The sequence below is a fragment of the Poecilia reticulata genome, linkage group LG5 (genome assembly GCF_000633615.1).
Source record: "Poecilia reticulata strain Guanapo linkage group LG5, Guppy_female_1.0+MT, whole genome shotgun sequence".
Taxonomy (NCBI): domain Eukaryota; kingdom Metazoa; phylum Chordata; class Actinopteri; order Cyprinodontiformes; family Poeciliidae; genus Poecilia; species Poecilia reticulata.
The window spans coordinates 14295284-14313164 of NC_024335.1; the positions used below are offsets into that span (position 1 = coordinate 14295284).

General features: G+C 36.2%; 1 protein-coding gene across 2 annotated transcripts in view; it reads right to left on the minus strand.

Annotated features, from left to right (window-relative positions):
* The window catches only part of LOC103464846 (butyrophilin-like protein 3), a 19928-nt gene extending 6572 nt beyond the window's left edge, over positions 1-13356 (minus strand). Inside the window, exons 1-5 of one of the 2 annotated variants that reach the window (XM_017304612.1) lie at positions 13203-13356; positions 9943-10272; positions 9215-9225; positions 7904-7940; positions 4563-4850 (exon numbers count right to left, since the gene is read on the minus strand). In XM_017304612.1, the coding sequence (XP_017160101.1) occupies positions 4563-4850; positions 7904-7940; positions 9215-9225; positions 9943-10272; positions 13203-13311 (775 nt within the window). In that variant the 5' untranslated portion in view covers positions 13312-13356. The remainder of the gene's footprint in view (positions 1-4562; positions 4851-7903; positions 7941-9214; positions 9226-9942; positions 10273-13202) is intronic. The other variant, XM_017304613.1, reaches the window with a different exon arrangement.
* Positions 13357-17881: the final 4525 nt, after the last annotated feature.

Here is a 17881-nt window from a genome sequence, read left to right on the forward strand (position 1 = left end):
TAAACGATCCAACAAAAACGGAACAAAAGTGCCGTTTTTGTTGGATCGTTTGTCGTGTAAACGCCCCCTAAGAAACCATCAACTTCCACACAATATCAAAATAACTACTGAGTGTTGATTTACAATGAGTCCATGAGATCACATTTTGGGTGTCTTATTAGATGATATATTTAGCTGGACTCCAACATGTCACTGGTGGGTGGGTCTAACAAATTGCTGTTGAGGTAATCCACAATGTTGGTTTCTCTTCAGGTGCCAGAAGACTAGTGCTAAATAGGTATAAATCTGGTCTAAAATATGAAAGAGCATCAGTGAAATCATTTCTGAATTGCTTCAAGAACCTCTATATCCTGCCAGACAGGAACAAGAGGCCTGGTTTGTATGTAAACAGAAAGCACTCTTTAAGCTGCACTCTTTCCTGATCCAGAACCCCATATATCATTAACAGGCTTAACAAGACTTTTACCGATGGGTATGTTGTTACTGTATGTTTGGAACTTCTTTTGTCCTCCAGTTTAGTTTTGAAAATTTTTAAGCAAATAAAGACTTTTTGAATTTTAATGTAAATACAGGTCCTTCTAAAAAAAATTAGCATATTGTGATGAAGTTCATTATTTTCCATAATGTAATGATAAAAATTAAACTGTCATATATTTTAGATTCATTGTACACCAACTGAAATATTTCAGGTCTTATATTGTTTTAATACTGATGATTTTGGCATACAGCTCATGAAAACCCAAAATCCCTGTCTCAAAAAATTTGCATATTTCATCTGACCAATAAAAGAAATGTGTTTTAATACCAAAAAAGTTAACCTTTAAATAATTATGTTCAGTTATGCACTCAATACTTGGTCAGGAATCCTTTTGCAGCCTTCAATGCGACGTGGCATGGAGGCAATCAGCCTGTGGCACAGCTGAGGTGTTATGGAGGCCCAGAATGCTTCGATAGCAGCCTTAATAAGCTCATCCAGAGTTTTGGATCTTAGTCTCTCAACTTTCTCTTCACAATATCCCACAGATTCTCTATGGGGTTCAGGTCAGGAGAGTTGGCAGGCCAATTGAGCACAGTAACACCATGGTCAGTAATACCAGTAGTTTTGGCACTGTGAGCAGGTGCCAGGTTGTGTTGAAAAATGAAATCTTCATCTCCATAAAGCTTTTCAGCAGATGGAAGCATGAAGTGCTCCAAAATCTCCTGATAGCTGCTGCATTGACCCTGCCCTTGATAAAACACAGTGGACCAACACCAGCAGCTGACATGGCTCCCCAGACCATCACTGACTGTGGGTACTTGAMAYKGGACTWMTGGMCTTTTGGCATTTCCTTCTCCCCAGTCTTCCTCCAGACTCTGGYACCTTGATTTCCGAATGACATGCAAAATTTGCTTTCATCCAAAAAAAGTACTTTGGACCACTGAGCAACAGTCCAGTGCTGCTTCTCTGTAGCCCAGGTCAGGCGCTTCTGCCGCTGTTTCTGGTTCAAAAGTGGCTTGACCTGGGGAATRCRGCACCTGTAGCCCATTTTCTGCACACACCTGTGCACGGTGGCTCTGGATGTTTCTACTCCAGACTCAGTCCACTGCTTTCCCCAAGGCCTGGAATCGTCCCTTCTCCACAATCTTCCTCAGGGTTCGGACACCTCTTCTCGTTGTGCAGCGTTTTCTGCCACACTTTTTCCTTCCCACTGAGGTGCCTTGATACAGCACTCTGGGAACAGCCTATTCGTTCAGAAATTTCTTTATGTGTCTTACCCTCTTGCTTGAGGGTGTCAATGATGACCTTCTGGACAGCAGTCAGGTCAGCAGTCTTACCCATGATTGCGGTTTTGAGTAATGAACCAGCCAGGGAGTTTTTAAAAGCCTCAGGAATCTTTTGTAGGTGTTTAGAGTTACTTTGTTGATTCAGATGATGAGGTTCATTGCTCGTACAGAGAACCTTTTCATGATATGCTAATTTTTTGAGACAGGGATTTTGGGTTTTCATGAGCTGTATTGAGCTTAATTACGTTATGATGAGAAGTTATCCATTGACACAAAAAAATCCTGTTCTGTTTTTTCCTCATCAAAACATACCTGGAATGTTACCTTGATTCTTCCGTGCACGTTTGAGAAATTTCTTAGGGTGTTTTCACATCTGATCATCAGGTAGACTTGAACGAAAATTGCAACATTTGTTACATTTTCAGCTGCTCTGGTTTGCATTCACACTGCACTGTGTCAAACGACCCAAACTAACTGAAAAACCCAAACTAATCCCCTGCTCCAAGAACTATTGAAGGAATCGACACCAAGCTTCAAAGAAGACCAGCGCAACTTCCTCCTTCACAAATTGTAAACAAAAATGGAGCATTGTCAGATTTTAGTGGTTGTAGGATTTCTCCATTGATACACATTATTAGTTTGGACATTGCCTATTAGCCGCTAACGCTAACGATGCTCCTGCAGGTGCCATTACTACAATGAGTCATGTCCACAAAACCATACTGCTCAAATGCGTGATGAGCAGGAATTTTTTACAAAAATGATGACTGAAACTGAAATGATTATTTTTTTACACAATTTGTATAAATCTGACTGAGGAAGTTTCTGATGTTTTGATATGTAAAATATGTATTCTCCCTTGATATAAAACAATCTGGTTTCTGTCAAATGCACAAATCTGTTAAAACCTTCTGATGAGAATTAAAAAGAGGGAGGTTAAATTAGAATAAACTTTAACCGGGCCCTATGAAATCTGTTTTCATAGGGCCCGATAAAATGCACCCCATTTTATTGGAATTTTCCAAATTCCATTTTATTTTTTCCCAAATTCCACTTTATCAGCTTTTATTTTTCTGAATTCCATTTTTTATTTTAACCTTTAATATTTATTATTTATTTAACCTAATTACATACCTAAAAAGTATGTAATTATGTTGTGAATGAAAAAATTTAAATCAATAGAGGTCAACATTTACTGCTTTATAAATACAACAGACTGCTGCAGTTCAACTGAACATTTGCTTTACAAGGTGTTAAAAAGTGTTTCCAAAACTGCGTCAGGTAGCTCCATGTTGTATTTTTTAATGTGCGAGTAACACTGCCCGAAATCAATAATATAGTCCGCCATCGACATGTTAACTTCTTTTATAATCCGATCAAAATTTGAGTATGCTTCATAGATCCTGTCCTTTTCCTCTTTTAAGAAAAAATAATCTAGTTTAGCGAACAATGTGGTCATTCCAGTGTCATCATTTAGATTGTCTACCGGAATTTCCATCGCCATGTCCCGCGCTCTTCCAGACAGTGCCAGGCAACGGAAAGAGCTTGCTTTTTCTTCTCCAAATCTGTAACTATCGTCTAAATGTTGACTTCATCCTTCCAGCTTTCGTGAGGCTTTCCTTCTTCAAACATTGGCACAACTCTGTAGTTACTAACCATCCTCTGCTACCAATGTTAGTCAGTAAAAATAACTTCTCTTGTCTATTTGCTCAACTTTATTCCTCCATGTTCGTCACCCGAACAGATAATCAGAGCAGAAGAAGAATACAAACCCAAAAACATATGCTCCTGGCATAAAAGTGCCACCTAGCAGATGGACATGTAATACAAACAAAACAAAGGAGCAACACCCAGGAACACTTAAGTGTGGCTATTGCAAAGCCCTGATCTCAATCCTATGGAGAAGTTATGGGAAGATCTGAAAAGGTGTGTGTGTGAATTAGTCAGCCTGCAAAATGAACTCAGTTCCATCAGTTCTGTGAGGAGGAATGGGTCAAAACTCCAGCAAACTATTGTGAGAAGTTTGTAGAAGGATATCCAAAGTGTTTGGCTCAAATCATTCAGTTTAAAAGTCTCTTATCCCCGATACTGAGCAAATGTTTGTAAGCTTTTGAATTTGAAGCAAGTTACAAAACAAATCTAAAAAATGTTAGCAAAAGGAAATCATTTGGATAATTCTAGCTAAGCTAAGACAGATTTGACCTCATACCATGAGAAAAATGTGCATGCACATTTTTATTTGATATTTGTAAATATCTGGTTTCAAATGTATATAAATTATTTACATAAAAAACAAACCAAATCAGTATCTTTAAAGTAATTTAGATGTACTGATGAGATTTGTTTTCATCTTTAATAACAAATTTTATGAAAGATCTTTTGAAAGATCTGTTTTGATCTTTCAAAAGATCTGTTTTCTTTTATAAGATCTGTTTTGATCTTTCATGGTATCTGTTTTCTGTTAAATGTCAAAAAGATAAATTATCTTTGAGCTGAGGTCACCACAAACGTATCATCAAACTTACCATCATAAAAGACATTGCAATTCAACAAGTGTCTCTCTACAATTAACTAGTGGTTCAAATGAACTGTACGTGTGCTGTGTTGGAAAGGCCATATTGGCTTCCCATGCTCAGCGATTACACTTTCTAAGAACATTGAAACTGTAGGCGTGGGCACTAATTTACTGAAGTAAAGATTTTTTCAAATACAACATAAAGATAAAAAATTGGACTAAAATTGGTTTAAAACTCAGTCAGACCTCATTTTAAAATTGAAATTGTAGAGAGGAAACTCACCAGAAAGCAAATCCACCAAGGTCTCGTCTGAAGAAATTTGATAGCAGCTTTCTTCTTGTTTCACAACACAGTGGTAGTGGCCTTTCGTGGTGACAACAGCTTCAAGGCTAATGGCAAAGTAGTTTCCATCCTGATATTTTTTAGGGGTTTCAGCAGCAACATTGATGTTCTTACTATTCTGTAACTCCATTACAGAATTATTAAGTTGTGTAGAAGGACCACGAACTTTACACTCCACCCGCTTCGCACCATTTTCATCTTTAACAATCCTTATAGTCGGCTTTGTACCTATACACATGAAATAAACAAATGCAGCAAGAAAAACAAAAGGTTAGAAATTAAATATGTCTTTTTCATGCAAAAGACTAGCAACACAGAAACTGAAGGGGCTTAAAAATTGTTACAATAATTTTTGTTTTGAAACATCTCAGTTAACAAATATGGTAACTAAAACGTCCTAATTTTTTGATCATGTATTCACAGAACGTATTCACAGCTTTCTAGCTATGAATTCTCTATTCCTATATATTGTTAGGTTATAGCCAAAGTGACTTGTATCCTTTTTTTTAAATTTTTATTTCAAATGGATCTTATGATTTTTTTTTAGTCTCCAAACTTTGCACATAACATCCTCCATCTAGGCATAATATTTCACAAAATATTTACATCAAGTTCAAAATTGAGCTCAAGTGCATTCCCTTTCCACCAATCATCCTTGAGACGTTTCTATGGTTTAGTTGGGAGTCCACCGCTGTTAAATTTGAGAGAAGTTTGTCAAATGGACAGGACTTGAAAAAGTCTAGATTTCGTTAAGATCCCACAGTTGACAGAGCATGTCAGAGCACAAGTCAAGCCTGAAGTCAAATAATTTGTTTGTACACCTCTGAGATAGAGGCACTAATCTGGGGAAGAGTACAGAAAATGTTCTGCTGCTTTGAAGGTTCAAATGAGTATAAATGACTCCACCATCCATAAATGGAGAATGTTTTTAACCGCAAGACTCTTTCTGGAGGTGGGTAGGCATCTAGATTGAACAACAGAGAAGGGGTCTTAGTCAAAGGTTTATTATATGTCTTCAACTCAGAGCTTGTTAACCCTGCTTTCTGAAATGAGGCCTGGTGAAAATGTAATGTCAATGGCCTCTTTAAAAATATGTTTACTGTGAAAAATTGCGTTGTGTTCAATACACTGTATACATATGCCTCATTATAGTTTAAATAAATTCTAAACTCTTTCTGATGGCTGAAAAATAATGATTTACTGGGGATATATGGCCCATTTTCTGAGTTCTATAATCTATGCTCCTAAGTAAGCTCCTTTTTATTGCAACTGTTGAATATGAGTGTATATCAGCAGGTGCATTATGATGGACCTTGACTGTTTGCTTTAACTCCCAAAGCTAAAAAAAAACTTTGCTTTTAATTGGTAACTTTGACTCTAGTCTATGCTCAGATGGTCATATTGGTGCTACAGTAAATAATTAAAGCTAGTCTGTAACCTTTACAATTTAACAATTATTATTTGTTAAAACTTTCACCATGTTGTAACAGTGTAGTATAAAACAGATTATCTGTGAAAAAAAATCTAAATCCTCCATCTCCCCATGAACTATTACTATTGCAATATATCTGAATAATGCTTCTAGTCAAAAACAACCTTCTGGTCAAAAACAACCTATCAAAGCCAGGAAGAGCGTTGTAGGCAATGTCCATTAACTTTGGATATACGCTGCTTAATGTGCTGATGCCAGAGAAACAACCTACTGTTAAAGGAAAACTATCCGCTGTCATCAGTCGCCATGCTATCAACACTGAGCAGTGTATTTGTTCAAATGACAGCAGGACCATACAGGGATAGGGCAGAGATAATCAATTTTTCACAGATTATCTGTCTCACATTATACTGTCATAATTTTAAGGAGGTGGGACCAAGTCAGTGTTTTGCAAGTCTCAAGTAAGTCTCAAGTCTTTATCCTAAAGTCCCCAGTCAAGTCTCAAGAAAAGACAGCCAAGTCCCAAGTTGGAAACTTTTAAAACGTTAAAACATGATGAAAAGCTCAAAAAGTCAATTTTACATGCCATTTTAAACATGGGTTGTCAGGCAAATTTGATGAGCAACGAGGCATCAAATAAGGCTGTCCAATTTCATTATACATTTTTCTTCTTGTTGCTCAATTGCTTTGTCCCCATATAAAATCAAGCAATTTACAGGGCATTTTTATCACCATCAGGATAATATGTAAACTTGCTGATGACATAACATTGGTTTTAAAAGGCAACTCATAGATTTCTTCTGCAATTCTTTTAGAATTATTCTCTAAAGCTACTGGTCCTTATCTTAATATTGAAAAGTAAGATACAATTATTTTGGTTCAGGCTGGATCAAAAGAAGCATTAAATGGCTATCGACTTGTTTCTGCCTGCATGAGTAGTGACTTGTTATTTTAAGTCATTTGTCTATGATAGCAATGCTATTGCTAACGTAAACAACAACCTAATATTATTTCTTTGTGCTTGGATGTACTTGTAAGGAATTTATTTAGCTTCTGTAAACCCATGTTCATGCTGGAGTTGTATGTTAATGTTGAGTCATACTGCATAATGTAGGTCAACCATTTGCAGCAATCTACAGAAACCCCATCAAAACATGGTTCAAATGAATGCTTGTCTTTCAAACTAACTGTCCAATCAAAATATCTGAAGAAAACTATTTAAATGATGTGATCCCGTTAGAAAGCGGTCGCTGCAAACTCTGGCATTGTTAGTTTCCGCACCTCCTGTTTTAGCCAAAGATTGTAGATCCACTTTTCTCGTCTTTTTTCGGTATTCTTTATTTTTATTTTTTAACTCCCTTGCGACCAACTACTTTAAGTATATGAAGATTTGAAGCTGGATTAACAGAAATAATCCATTATATTAATCCATTTTAATAATCTACATTGCGTGATGTTCGTACTACATGATTTAGTACAGCAAAATTTCTTGGTTTTTTTCTGATCGTTTTCTCTAAATTTTACTACGTCGACATTAAACTTCAATGAAATTCCCATGTTCTGTTACTAACCTGCTACGTATACTCTCCAAATTCTATATTCATAGATCTAACTTCAAAACCAAATTACGGTAGCTATATTTGTGTAAACAGATTTTCTCAATAACGGACGAGAATAAAAAAAAACCCAGCTATGTCATTACTTTAAATAGGTTAGGATGATATATTTTCTGTTTTAGAACGATTTAAAATCCCTGACATTCTATATTTATAGTACGCTACAATTGCATGCACTTAGTTCCACAATAGTTCCGCTTTGTATTTGGTAAAGATTCTGAAAAATTACTCACTGTCTTCTATTTCCGGGTCGTTGGTTCTGTCCTTTAACCTCATAAAACACGAAGGATGTATGCGACCCAATATTTAAACAAAAACATTGTAAAAACATTTACAAACGTTTTTTTTTTACATTCATGGGCTGTGTACTCACAGGTTCGTTTGTGAAGCAAAAATGCATTTCTCCAAACGCACTAGACACCTTGGAGATATGACTTTCTATTAAAATATTGCAAACCAACAATCCTGTTGTAGTTAAAAAGTATGTAAACACAGACTTTTCACATAAACAATGTCTTCTTTTATTTCGATAAGTGTCACATATAAACTGAAGCAGAAGTCAAACTGACTTTGGTTCCACAGAATGCAGGACAACGTAGACTGGACAAATGTAGAGATCCACAAAATTTATATTAACAATTTAACGGCGTTAAGAAATTATTTCGCCAATAAAGCGAATGTTCCTCGAATGTTAGAAGGATTTACGCTAAAGATTAACAAAGAAATCAAGCATATTTACCAAACTTAGCAGACCTTTACCTTCGTCGGCCAATCAGAAAAGAACAACACTTCACAAATTACATTTGTTTGTTTTATAGATAGCTGGTTCATTCAAATTGAAAGTCAACCTCAAATAACAGTTTTCAACAACAACGACAACAAAAAAATATATTGTATTTAAGGTTAATGGAAGTTGAAATATGTTTAATATTTTGGGGCATTTGACTTATAACTAAGTAAAATAAATGATAAATTAATTTCCCTTTATAACACATAGAATTCAACCATAATAAAATGTGTGGAAAAAAATAGTCAGAGTTAAGTATAACAGAAAGGGTCATTCTGGAATGCTTGGTTTGGGATAGGGAACGAGTTGGTGTTGAGACTTAATTTCTTTCTTTATTTTTTTGGCTGTGGCCATCTGCTGGTAGGGCTCTGTGTTACATTTTTAAAATATCAGCCCCTATCCCTCACTGAATCAAAATGTAGTAAAAAGGTGGAGAACCAAACAGCAACATTACTCTCTGAATTTCAACTTGATGAGCATTATTAGACAAGTTACTGCAATTTATTACTACCTTACAAGCTTTTAATAAGTGTTAAAAGGAGTAAAATATGAATATATTTGACCTAATTCATTTAAATAAGTCTATTAGGCCCATTAGTCTAATGATGAATTTGAACCATTGCATAAAGCCCTTGCAAGCTTGCTTTACTAGCTATAACAATTTTTATTCTAAAATAAGGTACGCAATTTGAAGAAAGCACAAGCCATCAGTAATGAAGCTGCAGATATGTATGACTATTCAGCTCTAAGAGGTTAAGTTGGTACATTCTGAAGGGAAAGCAGAAGGCATGTTACACACTTGTTTATGCAATATCATCTTTGCATCAACATAAAGAGGGAAATAGAAATTCAGAAATGTTGTTCACATCAGATTTAGGTGAAAACTGACGAGACATTATGGATAACAAGATAAATTAAGAACATTACTTTGATCTCAACAGTTCTTATCATATTAACCTTCAAAAATAATATTTTAGTTATTTTTTTACTAATATCATGCAGCTCATATTTTGAGCTGTATAAGTTTTGTCAAAACCTATGTGATAAACTTCAAAAATGCTTTCTATTAAAGTTTCAATAAGTCTTCTATGACACTCTCAGATTTATCGTGATAGAAAGCTTTTAATCAATTTCATTTAAGCATTAAATAAATTATTATTAACATTTAAATTCTCATAAGAATGTTCTTTTTTCTATGTTCCTAAAATTTTAGGATAACTAACTTTCATATTTAAATTAATCTTCTTATTAAACTATAAAGTCAAGTAATGCCATCTACACACTGCTTTCTAATACAATGACAAATAGCTTTATTTATTAACAGAAATTAACACGGAAAGTAATTTGATCCTAATCTCTGATGTGAAAGAAAATCATTGTTGTTAAATGAGTTAATTAGTTGTGAGTGAAAAATGATAACCATAGGTGCTGTCAGCAGTGGTGTTCAACTTTCTTTGAAGATTGTACCAAACGTTTTGTACTTACCAACAACAAGTTTGACGTAGGTCTTCAGTTCTGGTAGGTCAAGCTTTGGAAATTCACAACTGTAGATTCCACTGTCAGTCAGCTTTGTGTTTTTGATACGTATGGAGGCATTGCCAAACTGGAGCTGATCTTCAAAAAACTCAACACGCTTTATGAAATGTTCATTTTGACCAGATTTTCCATTGTTATAATGACTGCCACGTTCATATAAAAACACCTCCTGTGCTGGTGAGGTATCAGTTTTCTTCCAGTCGAATATTTGATGTGTGTTGACAGGGAGCTTACAGTTCAAGATGGCGTCACTGCCTGCTGCTGCATTAACACATGGAACTATGAAAACAAATCACATTTTAACAGGATAAACAGGTGGGAGATGAACAAGATATTTACATATCATACAAATCAAACTTTAAAAATGTTGAGTTTGTTGGTAGATTTATCTGGATTCATTAAGACTAAATACATATGGAAGCTATATCAGGTAATGCATAATATTCCTATAATGTTTCTAAAAATACAAAAAAAAAATCATAAAAAAGCTCCTACATTTTTTAACATCCAACATATGAAATAATGTTGATTTATATCTCGCAATGGATGTCATTCTATTTGAATAGTTTCTGTCTAAGAGAACTGTCTTCCAATATGATGGATAAAATCCATCATATCAGACTTTTTGCCAGTGTTCCAGGCAAAAAGTCCGATATGATGGTGTGATCTAGGAAAATGTGAATGACAATTCAGACGCAGGTCGAGGATATTTAAAATTTCAATCTTCTCTCAAGTCTCAGCAATACCTCTCAGTTCCCAATTAAGAGGGATAAAAGCATCCGCCACTGAGAGCAAGAGAGGAAAGTTACTGTACTGTGGTACTGTTCTTTGGAAATCTTGTAAAGTAAAAAAAACAGGTAACATGCAAGCTTTCCACCTGTAGATCAATCAAAGTCAGAGAAAATAACCAAAATTTTCTGCGGATTGCAAAAGAAAGGGTTACCTATCCTTTACAGAAAGTGCAGGTTTTATATACTTTTTGAAAAACAATAACAACACAGTACAAACTATACTGAAACGTTTATTGCTGGCATGGCCTCATATAAGCAAACGCCTCCCATTAATAACAACAAATATGTTGCTTTCAGACCCCACATTATGAAGATCCTGCCTACTATTTGCAGTAAATTGCTTATTTATGTAGAGTTTGAAGCACCATCATGAAGCCTGATTCCATAAATCCACTGTCAGCTGGACAGAGCAGGCAGCACTGTGAGGATCTTTTTTATTTCTATGATGAATTTAACATTATCCAGACAGATAGAAACTCTAGATGACAGCTGGAGCCCTCAATAATTGTTTACTCTAGATCAATGACCAGACCAAGACAACAGTTTGTGAGATTGAAAAGTTCAGTCTGACTAAGTGTTAAGTCGCACAGGAGAACCCCAAAACTCTCATAGACCTTTTCTTTTCACTGAATGCACCTCAAAATTTCAGTACATAGATGACTATTGAGTGTATCAGACATACACAGTGAAAAAAAATCCATATATTTAATGGTGTTAAACAGTAAAATTGTGACAGGAAAAATAAAGTAAACTAGAAAATAATTTTAGAATATTTTAAAACAGTCATTTGTACATTGTTTCTCATAAAAAAATATTTACTACCGTAAAGCACTCTTTCAGTGTTTTCTTTAACGGAAACATTTTGTAAAGCTTATAACGGTCAAAAGGTGTGATTTATCAGCTTCCCTTTGCTTTGTGACTTTTATTACAGCATATTTTACTTCTCCTTTGGATATATTTTGCTTATAAAAACACGGTGTGTAGCTTTTAAATATCCATTCTATTTCTGTTATTACATAAAAAGGACAGAAGGGGGAGCTCTGACTACGTATGTGACAAAATATGCTGTTTGTCAAGAAGAGACCGATAAATTAAAGGGAGAGCTGAAACTGAGCTATGACTGATGTATGCTCATTTTCACTATTTCAATATAGCAACACCACAGCAGTGGAGAATCGGTTTAGCTCTTGAAAGATTATGTTTTTCATTGCATGCAGACTGCATCACAATGAACTTTGTTGTAGCCTACTTTTAAATGTGTTGAAGTTAGTTGTAAACAGGTGTTTTCTGGATATGCCGCTACAAAGGCGCTTTACCGCCACACTGGTACTGCAGCCTTATGGTACTGTGAACGCCAGAATGAGGGAACTAAAGCTTTGATTGCTCATTTAAAGGAACACATAGGCCGTGTTTACACTGCAGCCAGATTTTTAGTTTTAGTATATAAGGCAACTTAAGTTATAATAACACAACGTGTTTTGAGAGGCACTACAATAAATCAATATTTATGAGGAATTTTATCAAATGGAGTTACTCAATAAAACTTATGGTACGGGGAGTAAACAGGATAAAACAGGAAAGTACCAGAAAGAACCAGCGAAGAGTGAATGAAAAAGGTGAGGTGAGAGTGAATGCTTGAACAAGGCTTGAGCTGATCAGTTAACAGGTCGCAAGTATGAGGGGAGAGAGAAAAAGATAGACAGGGGTGAGAGAGAAAGAAGAACATGGGGCGAGGGAGAGCATACTACGAACTACGAAACGAAATAACTAGACAAAGAAACATATTAAAACTTGAGCAATTAAAGGACTAGACACAAGAAATAAACATAACTAGAATCACTAGAAGAAACTAAAGTAAAAATAGAAACCCAAAACAAACTGAAACAACCGAGGATCCTAAAACAAATGTTACTAGGTAGCGTTACAGTGCTATAATACTTTCATCATTTTTCCTGTGTATTCAGTGTTATATTTTTTGGCTTTCCAAACTATTTGTAAATATGAAAAATAACAGTAAAGAAAATGTAAATATATGAATTAATAATTTTTTAAAACATAATTCATACAATACGCAAACGATAGGCTTCTGTAAATTCTCACTGATGAATTACCTGTACTGTTGGAAGCTCAACACTATAAGTACTTACACAAAAACTCAAATCCTTTGATGCAGGCCAAATGACGCAGCACCCACGATTTCTTTTTAAAAATACATGCAGCGGTATACATCCAGTATAGATAGAAACAGAAAAAACATCTATATCTTATAACAGGACTTCAACTGTGGAGGACGATGCATTTTATTAAATCTCTGTTTAATAATGTGTCTTTTAACACAGATAAAACCAGACGCGACACGACAGACGTGACCACTACTTCTAGTCTTAACGGTCTATCAGCTACTCCGTTTTTTCTTACCGTTTTTATCACCAAACGTTTGTCCAGTATAAGTCAAGACGCAGACACTCAAGAGTAAAAGAAGCACCATTGTTGTTTGAGTATTTAGAACAATTAAAAAGAAGTTCATCTAACGGAGCAGATCTCCATCCTACGGACCAGCTGCAGCAACTCGAGTTATATGCACTTGCTTGCGGTTCCGGTGTTACGTCAATCCGCGTTTCCCCATCAGATACGGTTCCTCCGGCGTCTTCTTGCAGCTTCCGCAGCTGTGTGAAGCTGACACCACACCCACGTCAAAAAAATTCAGCAAATAGTCTGAATGGTTAGTGCTCCGTTTGTGCAGGTTTGTGCCGTTAAAATGTTCGTTTGTGCAGTTTTGGTTTCTGAGATATTAAAAATTATTTTTTAGGTCATCCAGAGTTCACCATCCCCCCCCCCACACACACACATTGCTCCAAAACAAACCAATACTAAATTTTGCCAAAATTTAGTATGTTTTTGTAATAGCTTCCAAGACGTGTCCTATTTGTTCAAAACCACTTTGAAATTGTTTTACAAATCATTAGAGATGAGGCAGGCACCATCATTTTTTCAACCATTTTAGATCTTTTTAAAATTTTTTACATAATTTAAATCTACAAATTAAAAAATATGATTGGTGTTTAATAGCTTAAATTTCATGTGACCCACTGACAAGCAATAAAAAGGGATAAATGGAATAAAAATGAGTGCACCACCTATCTAGGTGGTAGTATAAGTTCACATTAATTTTGAGTTAATAAGACCCAATTAACTCATGGGTCTCATGACCCATAAGCTATTGAAGAAAAATCAATCAATCAATCAATCAATCAATCAATCAATCAATCAATCAATCAATCAATCAATCAATCAATCAATCAATCAATCATCTTCCCCTTGTCCACAGTCAGGTTGCTGGGTCAGCAGAGGCCCAGACTTCCCTCTCCCAGCCACTTCTTCCAGCTCCTCCAGGGGGATCCCAAGGCGTTCCCAGGCCAGCCGAGAGACATAGTCCCTCCAGCATGTCCTGGGTCTTCCTGTGGGCCTCCTCCTGGTAGGTGTCCAAAAGACCTCACTAGGGAGGCGTCAAGGAGGCATTCTAATCTGATGGCTGACCCACCTCAGCTGGCTCCTCTCGAAGTGAAAAATCAGCAGCTCTACTCTGAGTCCCTCCTGGATGACTGAGCTTCTCATCCTATCACTAAGGGAGAGCCCAGACAACGTATGTAAAAAATAATTTTGGCTGCTTGTGTTTGTGATCTTGTTCTTTCAGTCAAGACCTTTAAACCTATGCCATAGATGAAGGTAGGGACGTAGATCGACTGGCAAATAGAGACCTTTACTTTTTGATCCAGCTGTCTCTTCACCACGACAGACTGGTCCAGCGCCCACTTTACTGCAGACACTGCGCCAATCCGTCTATTGATCTCCTGTTCCATTTTCCCCCTCATTCTTGATGTTATGGATTCTGTATTTTCCTCCATCACTTTTAGCCTCTTTCATCTGCTTAACACGCTGCAGCATACATAACCACGTGATTGCTGGCAGTCATATGTAAACAAACTGAAACTGATTAGAGTACCCTTTAGGGAGGGTCCAGATTGCAAAGATGAATAAAAAGCTAAACTTGCTACAATCTTTGCCTCACTTGGCTTCTTGTCACTTGGCCCCAGAGCTGGACGATGAATGTAACCTAAGAAGCATGATGTTCCATTTGGATGATATGCATGGATTGTGAAATTTTATCATTTTTTAGCATTAAAGCTTATTTTTATATGTAACCAAATCTCATTATTTCTCAAGGTCATTTACAATAAGTGGCTCTGGTCGGGTCCTGAAACTGGTTAACGGACATGGGTGGTGAACAGAGACAGAAATAAATGAACTCCAACAATGAACAAGATCCTAAGATGCTTAAACTCCTCCACTTGGGTCAGGACAATCTTCCCTGACAGAAATAAGGCACTCTACCCTTTTCGAGCTCAAGACCATGGACTTGAATCTGTAGGTACTGATCCTCCTCCTGGCCGCTTCACACATCTACAGCTTTACTACTGCTCCAGTAAAGCTGTAGATCATGACCTGATGAAACCAGAAGGGCCACATCATCTGCCAAAAGCAGAGGCGTGATCTCAAGGCCACCAAAATGGATCCCTTCAAAACCCTGGTTGCGCAAAATGTGACCTCGGACAGAAAACCCCCAAATCAAAAAATCTAATAAAATTTTATTTATATATCACATTTCAACAACAAGGCATTTCAAAGAGGTGCCCTGGTGACCCGCGTCCAGGTGAGGGGACACTGTATCCATTGATTGTGCTCTTCATAAAGGGTCTTTGGGCTGCTCTTTGTCTGGTTCATCACCTAGGACCTCTAGCATTGGGTGACCCTACAAAGGGTATGAAGCCCCTGACAGCATAACTCCTAGAGTCACTTCAACACTCAAACCCTTTCATCACGATAACCTATGGAGAGGTGAAGAGAAAATAGGAAATATATTTTTTAAATATAAAATTGCCTAAAAAATAATAAAATGGGTCAAAATGAACTAAAAATGAGCGTACCTCATCTCTTCAGTCTACTAAAACCATTTTACACTGATTTCGAGTAATTGGGTCACAGTTTATTGAGAACTCCTGCTCGTGTTCTCACTAAAACCAGGAAGATAGAGCACATAACTTCAGTTTTAAAGTCCCTACACTGGCTCCCTGTCACTCAGTGGATAGAATAGAAAAATACTGTTGTTAGTTTATAAATCACTGAACGGTTTAGCACCACAATACATTAAAGATCTGCTGTTGTATCAACCTTCCAGACCCTTCAGGTCTTCTGGTTCTGCTCTGCATCCGGAACCAGAACCAAACAAGGAGAAGCAGCATTCAGCTTCCATGCACCACAAATTTGGAACAAACTTCCAGAAAACTGTAAAACAGCTGAAACACTGACATCCTTTAAATCTCTACTAAAAACCTGCCTGTTCAGCTCAGAGTTGTATTTGAAACATAATCATTTACAAATTTAATGATAGCTCTTGATTTTATGTAATGTTTTGTTTATTCTATGTTGCATGACTCTGTTTTCATGTTTTTATTATGTAAAGCACTTTGAAATGCCTTGCTGCTGAAATGTGCTGTACAGATAAAATTGGATTGATTGACCTAGAAGCTAATATAAAAATACCTACAAATTATAAAAAGGACTCAAATTGAATATAAATGAGTGTGCCTCATCTATACAGAATGGTAGAACAATTTCACACTGATTTTTAATCAATAATCACAAGACCTGGAAGCTATTACAAAAACATACTAAATTTTGACAAAGAAAATTGCTAAAAAAATACAAAAGGATTAAAGTGGAACCAAATGACTGTGCCTCATCTGTACAAACTAGTATAATTATTTCAAAGTGATTTTGAGTTAATACTTCACATGACCTGAAAGCTATTGAAGAAAATTCTATATTATTTAACAGTAGTGAAGGCCACTGATCCATCCATCAACAGGAGCCAAGTTGAATTTCCTTCAAACAACAATATGATCTGTAGGGAAGTCAGTGGTAAACTCCATGATATGATAACTGTTATTTGATTTAACAGATTTCTATTGCAATCTGATTGGTAGATCAGATTTTAAAACACAAGCTACCCAGTATCCATCCTCATCTGCTTTTTCACTCAAAATCTTACCCAGACATCTGAAAAAGCAGATGGCAACGCCAGCCGATCGATTTGTCCCATGACTGAAGATAATTTTATCTCCCCATTGTTGTGACCAGAACTTCACATCAGATGCATCAGAATTAGTTTTTTTTTTAAAAAGCTGCAGTGTGCTTGTTATCCTTCACAAAAGAACAACAAAAAACTGCTTTTCTCTTACATGAGTCTTTGTCCTCTTGTGTTAAAAGAAAAAAAAAAGTAAATTCAAATTTTAGCTAAAAAAAATAGGCTTTTTCTAAACTTTAGTAAAAAGATTAGGATAGTGAAAGAAAAAAAAAAAACTAAGGTAGAGTTCCCTCAACAGAACAGTCCACTAGCTCAGTCTTCAGCTGGAGAGTTAGCTTTCTCCTCCAGATGTTGTCCCTCAATGGTCTTGAAAGAATGATTTGTCTGTCCCTGTTATGCATCATTCGACCCACTTCATGGACATCAACCTCTTCATTTATCTTTGTTGCCAAGTCAGGTGCAATTTTGCACAGACCGCCATCACTGTATGGAAGTAAATATGTGTCACTGTGATTTGAATTAAAATGCCCCTGAAATTTTTATGTTGTATCTTTGTGCTTACTTTTTCAGTTTTAAAATATATTCTTATCCTATGCTATTTGCTTCATTCAGAATGTCTGGGCTCTCAGCTATTGATAAATGATTGCTTCCTGGAAAAATGGAGTCTATTGACGTTTTAAATTTTACCCCTTTGCTAATGTTTGACCGTGATGTATGTAATGACCAGTTCAATGCTAAGAAGCTTACCAGAAATATCCAGTGATGTGAACAACCATGCTCCACCTCAGAGAGAAGTGCTGATCCTAACGAGGCAGCTGTTAATGTTAATTTAATATTTGGAAGCATGGCTAACACGGACTGCACAGCTTCATTCACGTCCTCCTCTACCATTGCTAAAACTACAGACAGACTACAAATCTAAAACAGCACAGAAAATCAACATAATCATTCA